The 23,642-nt window shown below is 41.3% G+C and overlaps 1 protein-coding gene across 1 annotated transcript in view; it reads left to right on the top strand.

Moving 5' to 3' along the window:
* Positions 1-23,642, top strand: part of LOC122794008 (zinc finger matrin-type protein 1-like) — a 1,739,900-nt gene that overhangs the window by 692,073 nt on the left and 1,024,185 nt on the right. The window contains exon 3 of the mRNA XM_044062104.1: positions 12,411-12,512. Coding sequence (XP_043918039.1) covers positions 12,411-12,512 — 102 coding nt within the window. The remainder of the gene's footprint in view (positions 1-12,410; positions 12,513-23,642) is intronic.

Raw genomic sequence — 23,642 nt, 5'->3', positions numbered from 1 at the left:
GGACTGCAGCAATGTGGATCTTCGAACATCTACATTTATGGTAGGTACAAAACTGTACTTTTTACTGGTCAGCTATGTGCTTTTATATTACTGCAAAAACTCTGAGCAATGTATAGCAACCATCACAGCAGGTTGTTGTGTATATCTCAAAGCTAAACAAAATTATGGACAAATGGGGAAGATCTAGGCTTTAAATAGCGACATTACCCTTTATGGATGTTAAAAGGGTTATCAAAACATCAACCAAGGCAAATTCAAAAAAATCAGAACGTTGAAAACTGAAAAGATCAAATGCCATAGCTTCTATGAAAATGAATGACACACGTTCAGAAGGTGTTTATAGCTCAGTGCTTTTGTTCGATTTCGAAAGAAAGAACGAAAATGCTGAGCTGTAATATGTTTTGAATGTGTGCTATTGTCATAGAAGGCACGGCATTTACTGTTTTCTTTTGAATATTATTTTGCTAAATGTATACTTAGTGTCTAGTGTTATGTATTGCTGTTATTTAGCGGACCGGAGTTCCACTGTGACAACCCCTAACCGGGAAAAGCCGAAAAACAACAACAACTAGTATTCAACAGTTACACACATACAGTTCAATTTTGTGATCACTATTGCCCAGTATAGAAACAGCAGCGCAGCTGCGTACCAGGTATTGTAATGAAACTGCCCTTGTTTTGTTTCCATGATTTATTAGCTCTTTAAAGTAAAATTGCTATAATCGGGTATCTGAGTAGGGCAAATTAACAACTTAGAAAAATGAAATATTACAGCAAAGCTAATAACGTGCACAGACAACCAAGCTTGTAAACAGGACTGCAGCAGACTACTGTACTTGTACACAAATAATTTACTTTATAGTCTTCAGCAGCTTGCTTAATTCATTGTAGCTAATTTAAAAGAGACAGACAAAAAAAAAATGACTGTCATTTTATATATATATATATATATATATATATATATATATATATATATATATATATATATATATATATAGATATATATATATATATGGGCGGCGCAGTGGTTAATGCTGTTGCCTCACAGCAAGAGGTTCTCCGGTTCGATTCTCGGCTGGGGTGCCTTCTGTGTGGAGTTTGCATGTTGTCCCTGCGTTCGCGTGGGTTTCCTCCGGGTACTCCGGTTTCCTCCCACATTCTAAAGACATGCTTCTGGAGCATTTCTCCCCGGGTCTCCGCTGAAAACAGGATCTGTGGAACCTAGTCGGACTTTCCTGGTCAACAAATGTTAAATAAAAATAAATAAAATAAATAAATAAATATTGGTGACAAAAAATAAATAAGTGTTCTGAAAGCTGCATTTTTGACACTCTCCCTTTAATGTAGAATGTGAGATCTGTGCGGCGTTTAACAAACTTGTTCTAAAAGGCCTGCTCCCCTTCTGCTACTGTTACTGCTGCTTGAGCTCCCCCTCCCTCAAAAAATCGGCAGAGAAAGCTAAATGGGATTATTCAGTTAAGACCAAGGACTTGAGGAAGGGATCCACTAATCATTCTCCTTCATCCATATTAGGTTCAGCTCCACCCAAAAAGTTGCAGAAATCTTTGGATCTGTGTGGCTCCTCGGATCTGTCTGATATCCAAGTCCAAGTCTTCAGTCCACTTCTCACCAAGATTTTCTCCGGAACCTATTCCCTTGAGGCCCCAATCACCTTTTTTGCAAGTAGCTCTTCTAAGGGTGTCCAGACAGCCTTCAACTTCCTCATCCCTCAGATCATCTAGGAGTGTAACTGAAGTAGATGTGGACAGGATGATGAGGAAATTCCTCAGGACGCAGATTCAGTTGGGGGTTATTCCAACTCCATCTTCTGTTGGACCGATGAGCCTACCTCCAGTTCAAACTCAACTCTTGACTTCTACTCTGATCCTTCTCATGATTTCATAGCCCTCAGATCGAGAATTCTAAGCTTGACTTTGTCGGATCTGAAAGCTTGACGTTTGTCAACTCTGATTACGTCTCTGATCCATTTGGTGCCAATTCTGTCGGAGCCAGAGGGATCTTGGAGCTGTAGCGTTGGTGCCGGATCGGAGTGGGGGGGGGGAGGGCTTGACTCTGATGCTGTCAGAGCTGTCCCTGCCTCTTGGGGCCTCTGCTGTAAAATGCTTGGCTCTGACCTCTGCATCAGGGCTGGACCGTGGGAATACTCTGACCTGTCCTGGACAAGTGGTTTTATCTCCTACCAGGCTGGCTCTTGGTTACCTCATGGCTTTTCTCTTCAAGGTAATGGAGAGAGGTTTTATTACACCTCATTAGACAAGACGTCCTTGTCCCACCATCCTCAGCTGTCTGTTGTTGGCACTGAATCTCTTCATCCTGTCCCATTGTGGCAGCCATCACTGTCGAGCTTGGAGACCGTCTTCATCCATGACTCTGCTCACACTTTTGAGTCTTCCTCAGATCATCCCACCTCTGAGCCCCCTTGGAAGTGTACATACAAAAGGAACGACTTAGATTCCCCACATGAGTTGTTGATAGAAAAAACAGACTTTTTTTTGAATAGGATGGGTTCCCCGATCACCCCTTGAGGATGTCTCTTTTGGTGAAATACTTGAACTTTTGGGATAAAAAGGTGGTTGGTCCTCTGACTTCCCTTCCCAGAAAGGACTGACATTACCTAAACCTTGTAAGGGTTTATTCCACCAGATCTGTGGTCACATCCTCTACTTTCTGGGTCCAGAGCTTCCATAGATGACATTTGTGCAGTTTAACTTGGTCTAATACTTGTATCTTTATTGCTCAGTACAAATTGGGCATTTTGCTAGGGATAGAGCAGCATTTGGTTCCACAGAACTCTGGAATATCCTTCCTTAAAGACCACAATAGGTGTCTGTCGCTGGGAACTCTGCCCCATAGGTTCAGGAATGGATCTGAAAGACATCAGATAAGAAAGTTATGTTCTCACCATAATGATTCATCTGTGTTGTTTGTTTTCATCCTTCCTCACCTTCCTGCCCTCCAGTCCTTTTCCTACTTGCAAGATTTACATATGGATTCCCAGTAGGTCCTGATGAGTGTTGTCCTGCCTGCCTTTCTGATGAGCTCCAGCCTTTTTGCTTCTCTACCCTCTAATTTATCTGAAACTTGCTTTGCAATTACACTGTATTCCTTATCATTTTTTTTGTTGTGGTGCAGTATAATAGGTATATAAGGAAACTCAGTGTGAGGTAATCCAGACTAAAGAAGGGATGGGTAAAGGGAGGAGCTCGAGCTATGGAGCTGAAGTCCATGGAATTGGTCAAGCCAGATCAGAGACCCATCTGTTGAGGAAGGAAGAAAATGCACAGCACATATATTTTGTATGGTGAGTACATAACCTTTGTTTTAAGTTGGTCTGGTGCCTTACATTGGTTCTGTTTTCAGATTATTCATTCATAATTATTTTATGACTTAATTTTTCAACAGTTTTGACATTGTTTATGTTAGGTACTTTGTATTGCTGCCACTTGTGGTTCAGGATCACAAGACATCCTTTTATCAGGAGGATGTTCGAGACCTACATTTCTTTGTGCATGGTATTTGTACCAAAGCTGTAAGGAAATAATGATTTCACTGCATCCCCCTAAGAATTCTCAGTGATGGCCCATAAACAAATATTTATGTCTCATCTCACTTGAAATAGTTTGGGGGGCTGCGTAAAGAAGCAGAAATGAAAAATGAAATAAATACTTTATAATTGTTTAATAAGCAGGACTGGCCTTTGGTCAACTAGTGCCCTAGGCAAAAGGACTCCGTGGCACCCCCAACATACCACCCAGTGCCCCCATTCTGGCCTACCTAGACCATCCAGATTATTGGAGATGTGCCCCTGCTAGAGTGGCGCCCTAGGCAGCTGCCTAGTTGACCTATGCCTAAGGCTGGCTATGATGTTAAGTCATCTTGGGAAGTTCAGGTTTTGCAGCATGTGAAATTAATCAAACTGCAACATCCTTACAAAAGCATGTTAAAATTCTAGCTAGGTTGTTACACAGGCAGAACAACTCATATTACTGCTAACTAGCTATGAATCTGCCCCAGGAAGAACCATTGGTGAATATCAAGTGCAGAGCTAATCTTCATTCGAGTGGAGCAACAGTGTTCCTTTTTGCATGCTTTATTTTAGGTACCGACAATGCCTAAGCTCATGAGTGCTAATATGGTAACAGTGTTCTATTTTTTACTCATGTCCTGGTTATAGTACCTTCATCAGCAATAATGCTTCTTGTGTCCATGTAAGATGATATTCCGTCATTGTTTTGCACATTTCTAAAACGACAAATTTAGCAGTGGGACCAACCAAGGCAACAGACTGAATGGGACCTGTATGTTAAAAGCACCTCCTTTAGTAGTTGTAGAAGTGAACAGCACTCTTTCCAGATCATATCATGTGTAATATTTCCACTGCATATGTTTCCATTAGTAGTAAATCAAAACAGCTGTGTTGCAGAAAAAGTACATAACTAAATTGATTTGCACAGGGAAGAAAGAACCACTTGGTTAACAAATACAGTACACTGCTAAACCACTTCTTCACTGCATGCCACAGTAAAGCGATAACTTTCTTGTCAGCAAAAGGCTATAAATAAATAAAAAAGAGAGGGAGAAGGTATGCAGTTTTTATTTCTTGCAGTAGACGTAACCTATTCCCCAAGCTAGTGAAACATGAACATCTGATGTTGTTAATCTTCATTCATTCCTTACTGATGGGTTATCGGTTCTGTCCTCGGAACTGAGCTGGCCAGTATCAAGCTCGTTTCAGCCAAAACTTTCGAGCCATGGTTCTACCCAGAATGCTCTGCTCCCTGTTACCTCAGATCTCGTTTGCCACATTGCTGAACAGCCGTGTCAAGCCACTCTCTCAGCTGTGTCTAATTTTTTGACAGTGTATATATTATTACTCTGAAATTTTCTCAAAAGTTTATTCTAATATTTTCATACCCTATCACACAATTTAGACTCTCTCCCTCTAATCTTTTCCCTTTATTACCCTCTTTTCTTACCTTGTGGTAATTTTGCATTGCCATTGTTGGTATTCCCTCCTTTTCTCCTTTTACCCTTTTCTTGGGTAGCCTTTTTTTCTTCCTTTTGCTACTGTGCTTCTCCACACCAGCTACGTTGGATAAGAAGAGTTCCTTTGGTTTCAAGCAGTGCAAGGATTGTGGCCGTAAGTTGCCACCTTCCGATGGCCATGACTTGTGTGTCTACTGTCTTAATGTATCCCACTTGACTGTAGATCCTCCATGTGGGATTTGTAAAAACTTCTCTACCAGGACTCTAAATGAGAGGAAGAATAAGTTCATTTTGAAAGGTCACCTCAAGTCTCCTTTCTCTGAGGCTATGACCCTGTTGGCTCCAGGCTTGGCACCTCCCCAAATTATCCTGACTACAGCCATGTCTTCTTTATCGATATCGGCACCGGAGTTACCGGTGCAGACAACTACATTTCCGACAGTTCTGTCGCAACCCCCAATGGCACCGTCAGTACAGGTTCAGTTTTCTTCGGCACCGTTGGTACAGTTACTTTCGGCTCCAAGTATGACTCTTCTATACTCCACGGTGCAGACTTTTTCGGCACCGACATGTACTTCGGTGCAGTCCTTCTCGGCACCATCCTTAATGCAGACACTTTCCACTGTGGCACCATACCCTTCGGGGCAGACCTTTGCCTTTATGGTGCAGACACCTTCAACTACCATGGCGCTGACATCTTCGGCACAGAACTTTTCTGCACCGTTTTCTTCGGTGCAGACTTCCTCGGCTCCGAGCTTTGCACCTGTTGAATTAGCAAGGACCAAATATTCCCCTTCACTGGATCCTTGTGCAAGCAGTCAGTATAGTCCTTTCCTAGAAAGGCCAGAACCATGAGGTCAACCAAGAGTCTTTCTGAGCAGGGTGTGTTGCAGCTTGTTGACTAGTTGCTTGTGGCCAGAGGTCTCTCTCAACCATCGAAGTCCACGTTCCCTCATTCACGTGAGCGTATTTTGCCTCAAACACCAATGTGTACTCCTCCTTCAACTTCCATTCAAGTTTCGAAGCCTATTACTTCGACAGCAGCTTCCCTCCCTCTGACTCCAGTAGTGGATCTTACTTTGACACCAGTCGTCCTTGTGGCCTTCGGTGCACTGGGCATCGGGCTCTTCTCAGGCCAGTAGCTGTGCCATTGGGGAGGGCATTCCTGGCTGCATGCCGATTTTTTTCTATGGCACCTTCCAGGGATGCTCTCTCTCTTACGGTTCACAGTCCTCTTGAGACTCCTAGTCTGGGGGCGGGCTCGTCGGGGTGGGGTGTGACCTCGGTTTCGAGGTTCTCGTGCTTTGTTCCGGGCTCCCATCCCTCCTTCGGCGAGCCAGCCTTCCAGGCTATGGAGTGGGCACTTGCCTCCACTGGCAAAGCTCATTTGTCGGAGTCCTCTCCCCCCTCTGTGCCGCAACTGTCACAAGCTTCACCCCCCAGACACCAGGCACAAGAGCTTCAGGTCTTTCCTCCTCAAGAGACCCCTTTTTGCAGTCTTCCCCCGAACCACCCACTGAGGAAGCACCCCGCAAAGCATCTTGCAAGAGGAAGCATATGGACTCCACTGAGTAGTCATTGACTGAATACATGGATTTTGATGATGGGGAAGGGTCCCCACGGTCACCCTCTGATGAGGTGTCCTTTGGTGACATCCTCGAGATCCTTAGAGGGGTGACTGGAAGCCCTCTAATCCTTCCTTTGAGGAATCCCGTATTCATGCAGGCTTTTCGTGCCCAGCCTCCTACCTTCTGGGTCACCCCGCCTGCCGATGAGTTCATCCAGCACACATGGAAGACTCCTGATGCCATGGATGTGATACCTAAGAGGCCAGACAGAATATTATTGCCCCCTGCGTAGCACCCCCACTGGTCTCATTGTCGTCCAGTAGACGCTATGGTGGTGGCAGCTGCTACTAAGAAGGATAATAAGGATTTGGCAGAAGAGAGCCATACTGTCCATCCCCCCCCAACAAGGAGTCCCGGGCGATTGACAGATTAGGGAAACGTGTGTTTGCTTCATCGACCTTCGCCATAAGTTCTTTGAATTATTTGGCACATTTTACCAGGCTTCAGCGAGATCTTATCAACCAGCTGTCTGAAACCTTGGCAGGAGTTGTTTCTGAGAAAGTCCATGATAATGTGGCTTCTCAGATAGCCACTCTAGAGTCCATTTCTAACTCTTCCAAGTATCTTCTTTCTCATGAAATGGAAGGGATGGCTAGAGTGGCAGGCGCAGGTATTGTCACCAGACGACATGCTTGGATGCGCCTTTATGACTTTGCGGACTCCTTTAAGGCTTCCTTCATGAATGCCCCCATAGAGGCCACTTCTTTGTTTGGCCCTAAAGTCAAGGATATGCTGGCACGGTGCGAACAAGATGGCAAGACCTTGTCTGCCATTGGTGTCAGACACTCCACTCCTCAGAGATTCTATTCCAGAAATCAGAGGAGCGGAAAGATCTGGCAAAATAAATCACAGGATTCTTTCCGGGATGCATGTGCCAAGTTTTCCCTTAGAGGCAGAGAGGGAAATTCCAATGGAAGACGCCCCTTTCGGGCAGAGGAGATCCGCGAAACTGGGGTTCCAGAGATTCTTTCTCTGGCCAACTCTATCAGCTCTCCTGAAGTATTGCCCGACTGCTCACCTCTGGAAGTGGTCTGGGGTAGTTTCTCCTTGCACCCCGCTGCCTGGCAAAAGATAACCAACTCTTGGGTACAACGGATTATATCCAGAGGCTATCACATCCCCTTCTGTCTTTGCCCAGTCTCATCAAGAGCGTTACCCGACATTCCACCCAGTCAAAGGGAAACAGCAACAAACGAAATCAAAAAGCTGCTACAAAAAAAGAATCATCCAGACGGTCCCCCCAGATCCGGATTTTACTCAAGGTTCTTTTTAGTGCCAAAAAAGACAGGGGACTGGAGACCAATTCTGGATCTCAGTAGACTAAACAAATTTGTAAAAACAGAGAAATTCCAGATGGTCACGGTTCAGTCTATCCTTCCTTTTCTGGAAAAAGACGATTGGATGTGCTCTGTAGATCTTCAAGATGTGTATTACCACATAAAGATGGACAAACACTCAAGTAGATACCTCCGCTTCCATATAGGAGCCAGTCACTACCAGTTTCAAGCCTTGCCCTTTGGACTCTCTACAAACCCCAGAGTGTTCACAAAATGCATGGCAGTGGTTATCGCTCACTTGCGACTTCAAGGATTCCAGGTAGTTCCATAACTAGACGACCGGCTCCTAACCGCCTCCACCAAGCATCTACTGGAAGAAGCCCTGCAGCATACTCTCTTAACAGCTCGAAGCCTGGGAATCACTATAAACTGGGAGAAATCCAACACAACTCCAACTCAGTCTTTGGAATTCGTAGGGGTACTGTTGGACACAAGAAATTGCACAGCATCCCTTCCAGAACACAGACTTCAGAGAATAAGACAACAAGTTCAACCGCTGCTCTCACCACAAATCCCCAGCTCGATCTGTACTTCACCTATTGGGGTCAATGGCAACTTCGATTACCATTGTTCCCCTAGCCAGATTCCGCATGAGACATTCTTCAATGGCTACTTCTCACTCAGTGGTACCCTCTACAACATCCTTTGTCTTTTCAAATAAGTGTGACTCAGAGATACAAACAAGATTTACTCTGGTGGACGTCTTGAAATCCCCAACAATGTTCTCGCCCTTTCACCCCCCCCCCATCAGCCGATAGCCACGGTGACCACAGATATCTCCCTGATGGGGTGGGGGGATATGTCAGGGAAACTCGGTCCAAGGCACCTGGTTGGAGACAGAGGCCCTTTTGCATGTCAGTGTCCTGGAACTGAGGGCGGTGCTTCTAGCGTTGCAAGCATTTCACTCCATCCTTCCGTCAGGGACTATTGCGATCCAGTCAGACATGTCAGTGGTCTTCTACATCAACAAACAAGGGGTCACCAGATCTTACCTGTTATGCTGAGAAGCCTTGAGAATATGGCAAAGGGTGATAGCTCACAACTGCTTTCTGATTGCAACGCACATTCCCGGGAGCTGCAACGTGATAGGGGACAAATTGAGCAGGTGCATTCTGCAGCCTCACGAGTGGTCCCTCAATCCTCTGATAGCGGCAAAAGTCTTCCACTGCTGGGGCCAGCCTTGCTGCAACCTGTTTGCCTCCCCATCCAACTACAAGTGCAGCAACTACTTTGCCCTGATCCCCCCTCGGGGACAGTCACCAAGGGACATTCTAGTCCATGCTTGGCCCTCAGGTCGTCTTTATACCTGTCCTCCTCCTTCCTCTCATCTCCAGATTTCTTAAGAATGTACGACAGTTGAAGAGCAAAGTGATCCTCATTGCTCCATATTGGCCTCGACAAGTCTGGTTTCCTTTCCTCTGGCCTCACCTGCTAGATCAACCAAGGATTCTCAATCCATCACCAACGTTGATCTCTCATCTGCAGGGTCTGATTCACCCCCGTCTATCAACTCTGAAACTGACAGCTTGGTTTCTCCACTTCCTGTGATTGCCAGGCATGCGCAATATTCTTATTGCATCTCATAAATCGTCCACCAGACTAATCTTTCTTAACAAATGGAAGAGGTTCTCTCTGTGGGCAGCAGATAAGCAAATAAAACCCTTGTCAGTCCCGGTCTCGGTGATATTGGATTACTTATCACATCTTTTCCACTCTGGGGTGTCTGCCTGTACTATCCGTGTACCATCTTTGCTGCCATCTCAAAGTTTCATATTGGTTTTTAAGATTCTTCACTTATGTCACACAGACTCTGTAAGACTTTCTTGAAAGGGGTTATCCACCTAAAACCTCCCTTTAGAGAACCCGTACAACCTTGGGATTTGGCTTTGGTTTTGGTTCTGCAAGCTTTAACACCTCCACCCTTTGAACCTGCATCCTCTTGTGATATAAGATATCTCTGTTGGAAAACTTTGTTTCTGATTGCAATCACATCGGCCAGACGATTGTCAGAACTTCAGGTCTTATGCATTAAACCTCCCTATCTTGTCTTCCATAAGGACCGGGTATCACTGAGAACCAATTCTACCTTTTTACCAAAAGTGGTGTCAGAGCGATCTATCAACCAGTCTATTGATTTCCCAGTGTTCATTCCTAACCATTCTAGCAAGGGGAGAGTATTGCCTGCACTATTTGGATGTCCATAGGCAAATACGATTTTATCTGGACAGAACAAAATCTACCCATAAATCAGACCAACTGTTTCTGGCTTTTTCTGGACCTAGACGGGGTCATCCTGTATCAAAAGTTACATTGGCTTCATGGCTGAGAAATTGTATCACCTTTATCTACAACAAAAACAATCTCACCTTGCCTCTTAGAGTCAAAGCACATTCTACAAGATCTATGGCAACTTCAGCAGCTTTCTATGCTAAAGCTTCCCTCAATGATATTTGCTCAGCTGCAACTTGGGCGTAACTTCATACTTTTATTCTTCATTACAAATTGGACTTGGCCTCCAGAGGTAGAGCTTCCTTTGGTTCCATGGTGCTCAGGAATGTCCTTCCATGAGGGCCACCCAGGAACACAGGTAAGTGGGGACTCTGTCCCATCAGTAAGGAATAAACTCCGTCCCATCAGTAAGGAATGAACGAAGATTAACAACATCAGATAAAGAAGTTCATGTCTTACCATAACGTTCCATTTGTGTTGTTGATCTTCGTTCATTCATTACTTCCCACCCTCCGTCCCCATCCGGAGGTTCTTGATTGATCTCATGTACTCCTTTCTTGTAGGTCTGTTATGACCAGAGATTGTCTCTACTTTTATCTATCAACTTGCAAACTTGATCTGAGGTAACATGGAGCAGACCATTCTGGGTAGGACCTTGGCTCAAGAGTTTTTGACTGACTCAAGCTTGATATTGGCCGCATCGGTTCCGAGGATGAAACCGATAACCCATCAGTAATGAATGAACGAAGATCAACAACACAGATGGAACGTTATGCTAAGACATAACTTCTTTTTTTGAACTAAAACCTGCCTGCTTGAATGTTGACGATAGGATAACATGACTTACCAAAAGACTAAAATGGTGAAAGCAGGTGAAAATTCTTTAACTACTATCATTACCTTGTGGACAGTACTTAACATGAAAAACTACAGGCTTCCCTCTTTCTGTGCTATGTCTTATAGGCAGAGACAAACTCCTCCGCGAAAACAAGTGCGAGGTTAAGCTTACAAAAAAAAAAAAGTGAGAGAGCTATCCCTTCCTTTGAGTCCAAGGCAAGGAACTGAAAGTTTTATAAAACACAGACTGGCTCATAACTTAGCCTTACTGGAAACTTACTGAGGGAGGAAAGAAACTTCAGGATTGAGTTAATCTGCAAGTGAGGGTGGATTTAATGACTGATTGCAAAATGCCCCATGGTAGATGTTGGGTGAACAAGTTGAAGTTACTAAGTAGAGGAGTTGACATGTCAGCATATTTAGAGGCCTTCCTAATTTTAATTATGTTAGCAGCCAAAAATAAAGCTATAACTGGAAAACAGAAGTAAAGCTGTAGACCAACCTTGGAAGAACTGTTGAGTATTGCAAAGGAAATGAAACTGCTTCAGGGTAGTTCACTAAGCAAAGGTAAAAATAAAATGTTTACGTTAAATGATATGTGTTGGATTAGTACCTTCTTAAAGGAGACCAGAGCAACTGAGAAAGTAATGTTGCAGGATTTGAAAATGGTGTTAAAATGAAAAAGTAGTGAATTTGCATAATGGGTAAATGGTTCTGGGGGGGGAGGGTAAGTGTTCTTAAAGGGTCACAACGTTTGCGAACAAAAGGAAAATATGAAAATTCAGTATGTGTAAGATTGTAATGTGCTGTTGATTATGCTTTTGGATATATGTTGTCTGAAATGAGAGTTTAACAGTAAAGTTATGTGTCAAAAAGTACTACTGTGACAGCTAAGCAGCCCGCCCAACTATTCTAAGAATGGTGCACTGAAAGAAACACAGTTTCAAATGTACTGAACCGTTGATGAGAAAGTACAAAATGTAAATGTGTTTGCAGGATGCTCCCCCTTGCAAAAACGCTGTAAAGAAAGTTTGGATATATGTGGTGATTTTTTTTTTGTCGTGTAGAGTAAGTCAAATTGGGATCAGTGTTATGATTTCATATGTTGTACTGTTTGAGGTAATTTCTGGCTTTCGGCAAGTTAAGTTTTGATGAGATATTATAAATTTCTTAACAAATTATGTAGTGTGAAAAAAGTTTTGATGAGGTGAAGTTGACCCCAAAAATTAGGTGATTAAAATGAGTTTGAAGAATATTTTAACAGATGTTGATGTGTAAGAAAAAAATGTGTATGAAATCGGGGATGACATGGTTGTTTTGTATAAAATTTATCCCCGGCACTTAGTAATGGTTGAATGTTGTTTTATTTCAGGGGAAAAAACATGCTCAGAAGGTACGTCTTTACTTTCAGTTGCATAGAGAGCTGAACGATGATGTCCAAGTGAGCACAAAACCTGAACAAATTAATTTTCAGGTAAGGTTTTATTAAATTTATTTCCAAGGCTGTGTGTTTTGTTGCATTAATTTAATTAATACAGCAATATAAAACTCTTAAAACCCATAAATGAAGTAACAGGGCATTTCCTGTCAGGATGCAGCCTTTATCACAGCATTGCTATGAAGTAGGCATGCTCTGGCTTTGGTTGCCTACTGTGCCTATGATTCAGTTTGCACATTTGTGTATTTATGTATCTTGTTAATGTATGTGCTGTAGATGTAATTGCCAACTGTTTTCCAGAAGACTGTAGGCATACTACTTGGACAGTTCTGTGTTTTGTGAGGCTTTATTTATTTATTTATTTTGCTTTTCTATATAAATGACCATATCTCCAAAATATTTGATATTATCTGATGAAGTTTCACGGAACATTTACTAGCATAATTATTTGTAAAACCCACTTAAATTGTAATCCTGTTGTCAGAGGCAGAGGGGAAAACTACATCTTTACTTTTAATAAGAAAATGTTCATTTTTAATTTTTTTATGCCACAAAGTATATTAACCGTAAAATATTATCTTTATATGAAAAAGTCACAGCAAGTTTGAAGACAATTGTTTTTTTTGGAGCGAGCTTGGAATTAATGCTACTGCTTTGTTCCTGGTGAGAAGTAGCAGAGGGGCACTGATTCACACTGGTCTCTGATTGAGCAGTGTGTACTGGACTTCACTGCATTGTCTTTGAGAACCCCTTCAGGGCCTTTGTGCAGCTTGGAATCTGTTGTGTCCAGCTGCTGTAGACTCCATCCAAGATGTCTACCAAGAAAAGACTATAGCAAGTGTACTGAACACATTTATATCTGGGTTAGTAGTACTACTCAGGAAGCAGCTAGGGACTAGAACTGCTCTTTCCTTCTGGTTAGAGAAGGATCAAAGCATTACTGATTCCTGGCTGTGTACAGCTGTGTTGTGACCAGCTAGCTCCACTACCATTACAGAAAGCAGCGTCAGTAATTAACTCCAAATCTCATAGAAACTACTTCACCTTCAGCTCACATTGGCAAACACCTGGAAGCATATATTTGCACTTTACAATTGTCCCTGTAGCTAGCTTAGTTGAAACAAGTATCCTGAGAGAATGCATTAATTGGTGATAACCACCTACTACTTGAACATACTGATGCATTTATGGAGACATGTAGTTATTGGAGGCAAAGCTCTCGCGTAAAGCTACTGCAAACAGCAAACGGGTTGCCAGTAAAGCACAATACCACAGTATATCTGTCGCACATAAATCAGATCAAACACACAGACCCACATATGCTGATTCTGTTACAAATAACCTACTTACACTACAAAAACCTCCTAAATGTAACATAAAAAAGAAGTAACCTCAGCCATCTCACAAACACTCAACACTCCTACAAGTCACACCTTCGTGAATTAGCCTTGTGCAAAAAGCTGCACCTGTGAAACAGTAGCTGACTGGTATTATTTTCATTGTGCGATGTAAACAAGTTTAACATGAAGAGCTTTGTTGTATATTAACTTCAGCTAGTCAGATGTGTCTGCTGTATGCCAGAAAGTGGCTGTAGCATTTCCTCCAAAGGAGTAATCCTTATGGTCTAAGGACTAATTACAAAATTGGCCACTGTCTTTTCACCTGACCATTAGATTACACCATGTAAACCATTTACTTTGTACACCTAGCTTCTTGGTGTCTGTATTCAGTAAATTGAAGAAAACCTGTTTTACTTTGTCCCTCCTTGCTGGTTACTGAGCACCAGCTATAATAAGACTGCTTTCTGTAATAAAAGCCCTGAGGATCAGAAGCTCACTGCACTTAGCTTCACTGTACTTGACTTTGCTCCCCTTCCCTACCCCAATTCCCACTCACCTCACCTTTCTCTACCATTATACTTCCAATGTACACCTCTCACCCATGACATCCGGTCCCTTTACTTCCACAGACAACTTCAGTACTAACAGTAAGTAAAATAGCAGACCTCTCCCTCGAAGTTAACCAGCAGCCAAAGTCCAAAGGATAATACGATACAAAAGTGCAGGTAACACCACGATGAATTAAAACGAACTTTTATTAACAAAATATGAGCGCTTTCGCGTGCCCACAACTGCACGCTTCTTCAGATGAATGTAACATCATAGTGAAACCATTCACTATATATACAAAAGACTATAATTATTACTAAATATGTTGATTGATCCAATTATTCAATTATGTTATTTAGAATGCCCATTCATTTAAAGCAGTAAAGCAGGACTAACAGAAATAAAAATATAGTTATTATATCATATCCCTGGTCATTATGTTTATCTCATCAAATGATCAGTGATCACTGTAAATAATATAAATGTCTACACATAATCATATTATTTCTTTCATATTACAATTCCTGTCTGTCTAAATATCTAATAAACTGTCAGCTATTACAAAAACCAGCACATGTAACATATCCAAGAATGTAAAAAATATATATAAGCGAGTTTGCAGCAGTATAAAGAAAGAATTGTGTGTGTTATTAATTCCTGTTGCACAAATAATTTTACATTAAAATTATTATGAAAAATATATACATAATTTTATTAGTAAGTAAACATCAATAAATAATTAAGTATATATGTTATAATTATTAAATAGATAATTCAATAAATAAATGATTCAATAACTGTATGTTATAAAAGAATTTTTAAAAACACATATTAAAACACAGATTAATCGACACTTATATAACGCAAGCACTCAGGTCTCTCAACAGCAGGTACAAGTACGACTCAGTCATTGTCCACGCTGGTGTCAACGACCTGAGACGTACCTCCTTGGACTACATGAAAAGGGACATCGAGGAGCTCTCTGATTATGTAGCCCAGGCAGGTATGACCCTGACCTTGAGCAGTATCCTACCTTCACCTAGAATGATGCCACAATACAGTGATAAGATGATCAGCTTTAATAATTGGCTTAAATTCTGGTGTCATTCAAAGGGGATCCAATGTCTGTCTGCCTGGGATGACATGCTGGACAAGCCACGCTGCTTCGCAAGGGACGGCTTGCACCTGTCACCCCTGGGCTTCCGGATATTGGCAAAGGCTCTTGCCACCCCCATAGTGCCTTTTTTAGGCAAGGCTCAAATTCTAAACCTACCACCCTAGAACACCAAAAAGGAAAAAAACTAAGGGTAATGCTGCTCAATGCCAGAAGTCACAATCTCAAGATGCACGCACTCGAGGCCCTTCTCAATATGGAGAACATCGATGTCTGTGCTGTGACAGAAACCTGGTTCAGGGCTCCTGAGAGCACCCCAGCACTAACAGGTTTCACCTCATATCATGCGTTCCGGCCCCAAAATCCAGACAACACCAAGAAAGGAGGGGGGGTGTCCATATTCATAAAGGACACCCACACCTCAAGGTTGGTGGCAATGCACGATGCATCGGCGACCATCCAGGTGCAATTAACCATAGGCAAGACTGCTCTGCAATTTGTAGCATGTTACAGGCCACCCTCTCAAACTCAGGAATCTCACATGGCCTTCCTGAAAACATTGGAGGGGATAAATGTATCTCCAAACACCATCATACTAAGTGACTTCAACTACCCTAATATAGAATGGGAACACTACTCAAGCCCGAACACTCTAACCCAAAGATTCCTGGAGTTCATAAACTCAAATGCCATGGAACAACTAGTCACCATCCCCACAAGAGGAGAAAACATACTTGATCTCATCATCACGAACATGGGATCAAAATGTTCAACACCGAAGTATACCCCTCACTGGTGAGATCAGATCATAAACTAATCTCGCTGGAGGTCCTCATCCCGCCCCCACCTGAAACAAAAAAGACCACAGTGAAAAACTTCTCAAAAGCCAATTTCACACTTCTAAAAACTAGTGTGGTCTCCTTTAAGGCCCCTGAGCCAGTGGTAAACATTACTCAAACCGCTGAATCACTTACAAATGCATTCTACCAGCACCTACAGGACTGCATGGATCAGGCAATCCCAAACAAAACTAAGACTCTCTGTACCAAAGGCAAGCATCCAGTCTGGTGGACCCCAGCCATAAACAAGCTCTACAACAAAAGGAGGAAGCTACTACAAGATAGAGCAAAATCCTTGAAAGGTAAGACACCTTTGATCATTATAAGTAAAAAACTAAGAGCTCTCATAAAATCATCCAAGGCAAATTTTGAGAGAAAAATCGCCAAGGACTCTAAAGACAATCATAAGGCCTTCTTTAGCTATGTTAGAAACCTAGGAGGAAACTCCCAGATATGCTCAGAATTAGTTCAAAATGATGTGAAAATTACTGAACCTACACACATTGCTAACATACTGGCTGACAGGTTCAGTGCAAACTTCTCCCCTCCCCCAAAGGAGAGATATCTATTCCAGAGGATTGTAGCCCCCAAACATCTCCAACGCCCAGGTGAGAACTGCCCTCACTAAGGCAAAAACACAGCATCCATGGGACCGGATGGTGTCCCGGCTGTGTGCTTCATGAACTCAACGAGGAATTAAACCCACAGTTAGGACAGCTGTTTAATCTTAGCCTCACCTCAGGATACGCCCAAGGAGTGGCGACGGCGACTGTGGTCCCACTTCATAAGGGCGGTGCCTCCACAGACCCTGGAAATTACCGCCCATTAGCTTGACAAGCCTTATCTGCAAAGCCATGGAGAGGATCATAATGGAACTCATAAATAAAGACATAGAGAACTTGCAGACTTTGTATCCAACCCAGTTTGGCTTTGTCAAAGGCAGATCCTGCCTCTTAAACTTGGTTGACTTTTTCGAGACAGTCACCAAGGCCATTGATGAGGGAAAGGCAGTCCATACAGCCTACCTCGACCTGGCAAAGGCCTTCGACACAATACCCCACTCAGGTATCATCGAAAAACTCATCAGCTTGAATGTAAACCCATACATCACAAGATGGGTTGCAAACTGGCTAAGTGACAGAACCCACAGGGTCAGAGTTGCTGGAGCCATGTCAGACTCAAAGCCTGTCACAAGTGGTGTCCCACAGGGCTCAGTCCTGGGTCCACTCTTGTTCGGCATCTACTTTTCTGAAGTACAAGCAAACACAGGAGGGTTATGGCTGACAAAGTTTGCAGATGACTGCAAACTGGGCCATAGTCGAAAACACATCTGACACAGATATCCTCCAGAAGGGCCTCACAGAAACGGATAACTGGTGCCAGAGCCATGGCCTGAAGTTAAACGCCCAAAAATGCATAGTCATACCCTTTGGGAAAAACAAGGTTACCCCTAGCTACCATATAGGTGGCAATCCACTGAGCACAGAAAAAGTCATCAGGGATCTGGGGACCCAAGTTGACAGTAGCTTTCGTTTGACACTCATGTTGCTAAAGTAGTTAGGAAAACCTTCTATATCGCCCACCTGATCATGAAGGGATTCACATCTAGATCAAGGGAGGTCATCGTCCCCCTGTACTCATCACTAATTAGACCTATGATTGAGTACAATGCCCCGTTCGGAATGTATCTGACCAGACACCTGCTGCAGCTTGAAAGGCCCCAAAAGTTCCTCACCAAAAGGATAAAGGGTCTCAAAAATATGTCTTATGCTGCCCGACTGAAAGAACTCCAGCTCTATTCAGTCTCATACCGCTTGCTCAGAGGTGACCTGTGCCTGACATATAAGGCCATGTCAAACCCAGATTTGTTGACTATGCTTCACCTCAAAAAAATCTAGATCCCTCAGAACCACAAGGGCGGGAGACTTAAACCTTGACACGGTTATAAATAGAACGTGCTGGAGGGACAGATTCATCACCCAGAGACTCCCTATGCTGTGGAACAAAATCCCGGTACATGTGAGGCAGAGCACCTCGCTGGCCTTGTTCGAGGAATCTTGACCAATGGATGGGAGATCGCAGATATACCCCAGGGATTACTTCAGTGTCACTGCTTGACAGAGGCACAGAAAAATGATAGGCATAGTTTTTATTCAAACTAAAGGGGTGGCGAAAGCCACATAACTATGGGCTAGGCTTATAAATGCCCTTGGGCAGATAGCCTAGTATGAACCTATGAACCTATAATATATATCAAATTCATCTATCAAATGTATTGAGTGTTAAGTATATTAATTACTGATATACATAGTATATAACATCTTATAAATATAAGTATTAAATTAAATTTTATTAACTGAACGTCAGTGTAATTATAGTCACTCAATACAACTATAAAATATGAATATGAGTATATATATATATAAATACACCAAATACATGTAAATATAGATGTAAAAAAGAATATATAAAAATAATTTAAAATAAAATAATATTCATGCATGTGACAAATGTTTATGAATATTCATAAAATCATATAGGTGCTTTTTATGACTATACAATTTTACAAAGCATTTAATGGTCTATTGGGGTGATTATCAGTGTATGAAACTTTATACAAACTAGCAATAATAATGTTAATAACCATGTAAATAACTAACCATATAAAAATATAGTTAATAATATGAATTAAAATTGGTACTATGCTATTTGAAGATAAATATATATATCAGGATATAAGCTTGTATATAGGTATATTATTATTGTTATATTGTTAAAAATATATTTATGTAAATATTTTTCACTATTGATTACATATTTTTTCTGTGGTTTTCAATAAATATAGACTATTTAATTGGTTGATATCTTATTGTAAAGGACTGGAAATGGGTATATATCCAAATATTTATATATTCTATGTTACTTAAAAGTTGATCATATATATCAATTTATTTATCAAATTCATAAAATTAATGATATTTCCGCTTTTTCAAAAATGACCTAATACTAATATAGCTATTTAGGCCAGGATATTGCTGTGCCCGAAATCTAAAAATCCAGTCCAATTCTAAATTCTCTAAATTATTAAAATTTTCCCCTCTTCTATTATTTATCGGTCTTTTTTGTATCACCCTAAAGACAAATTTATGTGTTGGAAATTCTATAATATGTTTCGAAAGGGCATTTTTGGAATCTGCTTTCTTTATGGCATATAAATGCTCCTGTATCCGGTCTTTTAATTTCCTTGTCGTCATACCAATGTAGAAGGCAGGACACCACTCACATGTGGCCAAGTATATTACATTATTGTCTTCACAATTAGCAGAGCATTTAAATTCGAATACAAATGGTAATTCAGGATGCACAAAGTCTTTGCCTATTGAAATCCATTGACAGGAACTGCATTTTCCACAAGGATGAGTGCCCGTATGTGTCCTATAATACATTGTATCATTTAGTTTCTCATTGCATAATATCCTTTTTAAATTTTTCATATTTTTATAGGTGAAGGTAGGTCTTTCACCTACTATTCTTTTGATTTCATCATTGGTAATCAATATAGACCAATGCTTACTAATGATGTTCGTTAAATATTTATTGTCACTAGTATAACTAATTATGCGCCTAACCTGTTTAGGATCTTGTTGTTCATATTGTTGTCCTTCTAATTTGGATCTGTAGAATACTTTTGGCACTTGTCTAGATCCACTAATAAAATTCTCTTTTATAGTAGCCACTGTTTTTGGATTGTATCCTCGATCTATAAATAATCGTTCTAATTTATTGAATTCATCATTACGTTCATTTTCATTCTGGCATATCCTATATAACCTAGTGTATTGTCCTCTCACAATATTATTAAAAATAAATCTAGGATGCATACTCATGTTGTAGTAATGTATTTTTCCAACATTTTTTCCTATAAAGGGATGATGTTAATTTTCCTTTTCCATCTTTTCTAATATTCAAATCTAGAAAATTAATGTTAGAATACGAATATTCAATTGAAAACCTTAGAAAATCTGTTGTTTTTTCTAGATCATTAATAAAAGTTTTTAATTCCATTGGACTTCCATCCCATACTAGCAGTATGTCATCCACAAATCTATAATAAGCAATCACCTTGCAATAATCAGGATGTGTAAATAGATTAGTAGTTTCCCATTTATAAACAGCCAAATTCGCATAAGTATTCGCGCAGGGGGTGCCCATGGCCACCCCCCACTGTTGAATGTAAAATTGGCTGTTAAACATCATTACATTGTTCGTAAGAACTATTTCAAGTAAAGCATTTATTAGAATCTGTTCATGATTATTGTAAGAAGAAAGTCTATTCAATAGAAATCTTATTGCTTCAAGTCCATAAGTGTTGGGTATCGCCGTAAATAGACTTTGAACGTCTAAAGTAACCAATAAATGTTTATCCTGAATTTTTCCTGATAAATTGCTAAAATTATTAAGTAGCTGATAAGAGTCCTTTAGGATGGTCGGAATTCCATTAACCAATGGTTTTAGTTTTCTTTCAATAAAAATAGAAATATTTTCTGTAACCCATTGATGTCCAACTACTGTGGGACGTAATGGTGGTGGCATGATGCCTTTATGCATCTTGGGTAGTCCCTTAATATATGGTATAGTTGGATGTTCAATAAATAAGAACATATAAAAGTCATAACTAATTTGTCTGGTTAACAATAAGTCATAAATATTTTGATGAACCTCATATATTAACTTATCTACCACTTTAATATCTATTTGTTTATAAGTGTTGTCATCTTGTAGTAATAGTCCCATGTAATATGAATAATCTTTTGAGTTCATGATAACCACCCCCCCCCCCTTTATCAGCAGGTCTTATTATAATTTCTGAATTATTGGCTAAAGTATTCATTGCAACTCTTTCATCATTGGATACATTATGAAATAATGTTAAAGATCCTTTTCTGTATTCAGAATAATGTTTATATAAATCATTCTCACATGCCTTTAAAAAACAGTCTAAACAGGGATGCAATGCAGGTGTGAATGCGCTTTTTCTTTTAAAGCATTCAAAAACATTCTGTGTGCGGCTAGCATCATTAACTTTCTGTATAGTTGATTTAAAAAACATTTTCAAAGCAATACTACGTACAAACATTCGTAACTCAATTAATACACTGGATATGTTACCTATTTGTGCTGGTATAAAACTTAATCCCTTATTTAATAATTTATAGTCCGTTTCTGTTAACATGAGGTCAGATATATTAAAAACTAAACTGTTCAGTCTCTTTGCCGACCCCTTTTGTTCAAGGGCTCTTCCGATGGTCTCCTTTTTCTTCTTCCCAGGCTCGTTGATCTTCCTCTTGTGTCCCTCCTCTGCCGAACCGGAAGCGGTAAAAAAAGAGTCTATGTTGGTTTGTTGTAACTTTGGATGTTCTTCGTCTCCCATTGCTGCAGTCCTTACATATGGGTAGTCCGCTGTCCACAATCGGCCCGAATACCAAATGGCTAGAACCGGCGTCGGTCATCGGCGCCCGAGACTGACGTCAGTACGTGCCAGTACAAATGCGCATGACCGACGCCATATACTCAGGCTTTCTTGCAGCGTGGTCCTAAGCAGAAGCAGCCTTTTGCAAGTGCCGTTCGGCGTTCTGGAATTGTCGGTTTTTGAGTTTCAGACCGGAGACCAGGTTGGGCTAAGTACCCCGTTGGGGACACTTTTGTCTTTTTCTTGCCTCAGTATTGACGGATGTCAGAAAAAGTTAATAACTGTATTTCTTGTGGGAAACAGCAAATGGGTATTGGACATAATAAATCGAGGCTACAAATTTTATTTTCACACATTCCCTCCTTTCAAAGGTATGCCGGATGTGCCTCGTCAGCAAAGACTGGAAGCACGGGCACAAATTTCTTCTCTGCTTCAGTTGGGAGCAATACAGGAAGTACCTTCTGCAGAAAGGGGCACAGGGTTTTATTCCCGTCTTTTCTTAGTGCCAAAGAAAGGAAATACTTGGAGACCAATTCTGGATTTGTCCATTCTAAACACCTTTCTGGAAGTTCCAAAATTCAAGATGTTAACACTGCAACAGCTGTTACCTATGTTGGGCAAGGATCACTGGATGGTGACTCTGGATCTCAAAGAAGCCTATCTTCACATTCCTATCAGGCCCAGTTGCAGGAAATTCCTGAGATTTCGGAATGGGAATTTGCATTATCAGTTCTCTGCATTGCCCTTTGGCTTGTCTACTGTGCCCAGGGTATTCACAAAAGTCCTGGCTCCAGTAATAGCATTTCTCAGTCTAAAAGGTATTCAAATTTATCCTTATCTGGACGACTGTTTGATTCTGGCTCAAGGCAAGCATGAACTTCTTCAACATCTGCAGTATGTAATGACAGTTTTAAGTTGCCTAGGGTATTCTGTGAACGAAATAAAGTCCAGTCTAGTACCCTCACAAGAGATGTGTTTTCTGGGTGTAAGACTGAACACAGCTGCTCAGATGGCATTTCTTACCCCGGACAAACAAAGAAATCTTCACCTATATTTCCAACAGTTATCAGTAATGTCTAGGCTGACTGCAAGGACAGTCCTTCAAGCCTTGGGGTTCATGGCATCTTGCATTCTAGTACTTCCCAATGCCAAACTGCATATGAGGAAGCTGCAATGGTATCTCAAAAGCGTTTGGACTCAACACAGCCACGATTTGGACACTGTCATTCGGATTCTGCCTTGCATTCAGAAAGAATTTGTGTGGTGGGCTCAGGAATGTCACCTAAACAAGGGACTCTCTGTGACCCAACCAGAGGCAAGTCAGATATTAATGACAGACGCCTCGGAGTCAGCCTGGGGAGCTCATTTCACAGGAAAATGGATTCAAGACCTTTGGCCCCCAGAGCTACTTCACTTGCATATCAACATGAAAGAGATGCTGGCAGTTCAATTTGCTTTGGAAGCATTCAAGGGCCTACTTCAACTAGGACTGGTGTTGATTCGAACAGACAACACAACTGTCATGTGGTACATCAACAAGCAGGGGGGAACTCATTCTTACCCTCTTTGCAGACAAGCAATGCTGTTATGGGAAACTGCTTTAAATCTGCACATCACTCTTCGAGCACAGTTTCTGCCAGGAGCACAAAATTCTTTAGCAGATGTTCTGAGCAGACAGATTGTGGATCCTCACGAATGGAAGTTGGACCCTCAGGTATTTCTTCAGTTGACCATGGCTTGGGGAACTCCAGACATAGATCTGTTTGCTTCTCCTCTGAATTTCCAACTGCCACTGTTTTGCACAAGGCTGTTTCATCCAACAGCCTGGAAAATAGATGCACTATCCTTCAGTTG

This window comes from Protopterus annectens, chromosome 2.part1, assembly GCF_019279795.1.
Source record: "Protopterus annectens isolate FY-2018-M chromosome 2.part1, PAN1.0, whole genome shotgun sequence".
Lineage (NCBI taxonomy): Eukaryota > Metazoa > Chordata > Ceratodontiformes > Protopteridae > Protopterus > Protopterus annectens.
The sequence above is the reverse complement of the archived record's forward strand: the minus strand, read 5'-3'. Positions and strand labels throughout refer to the sequence as shown.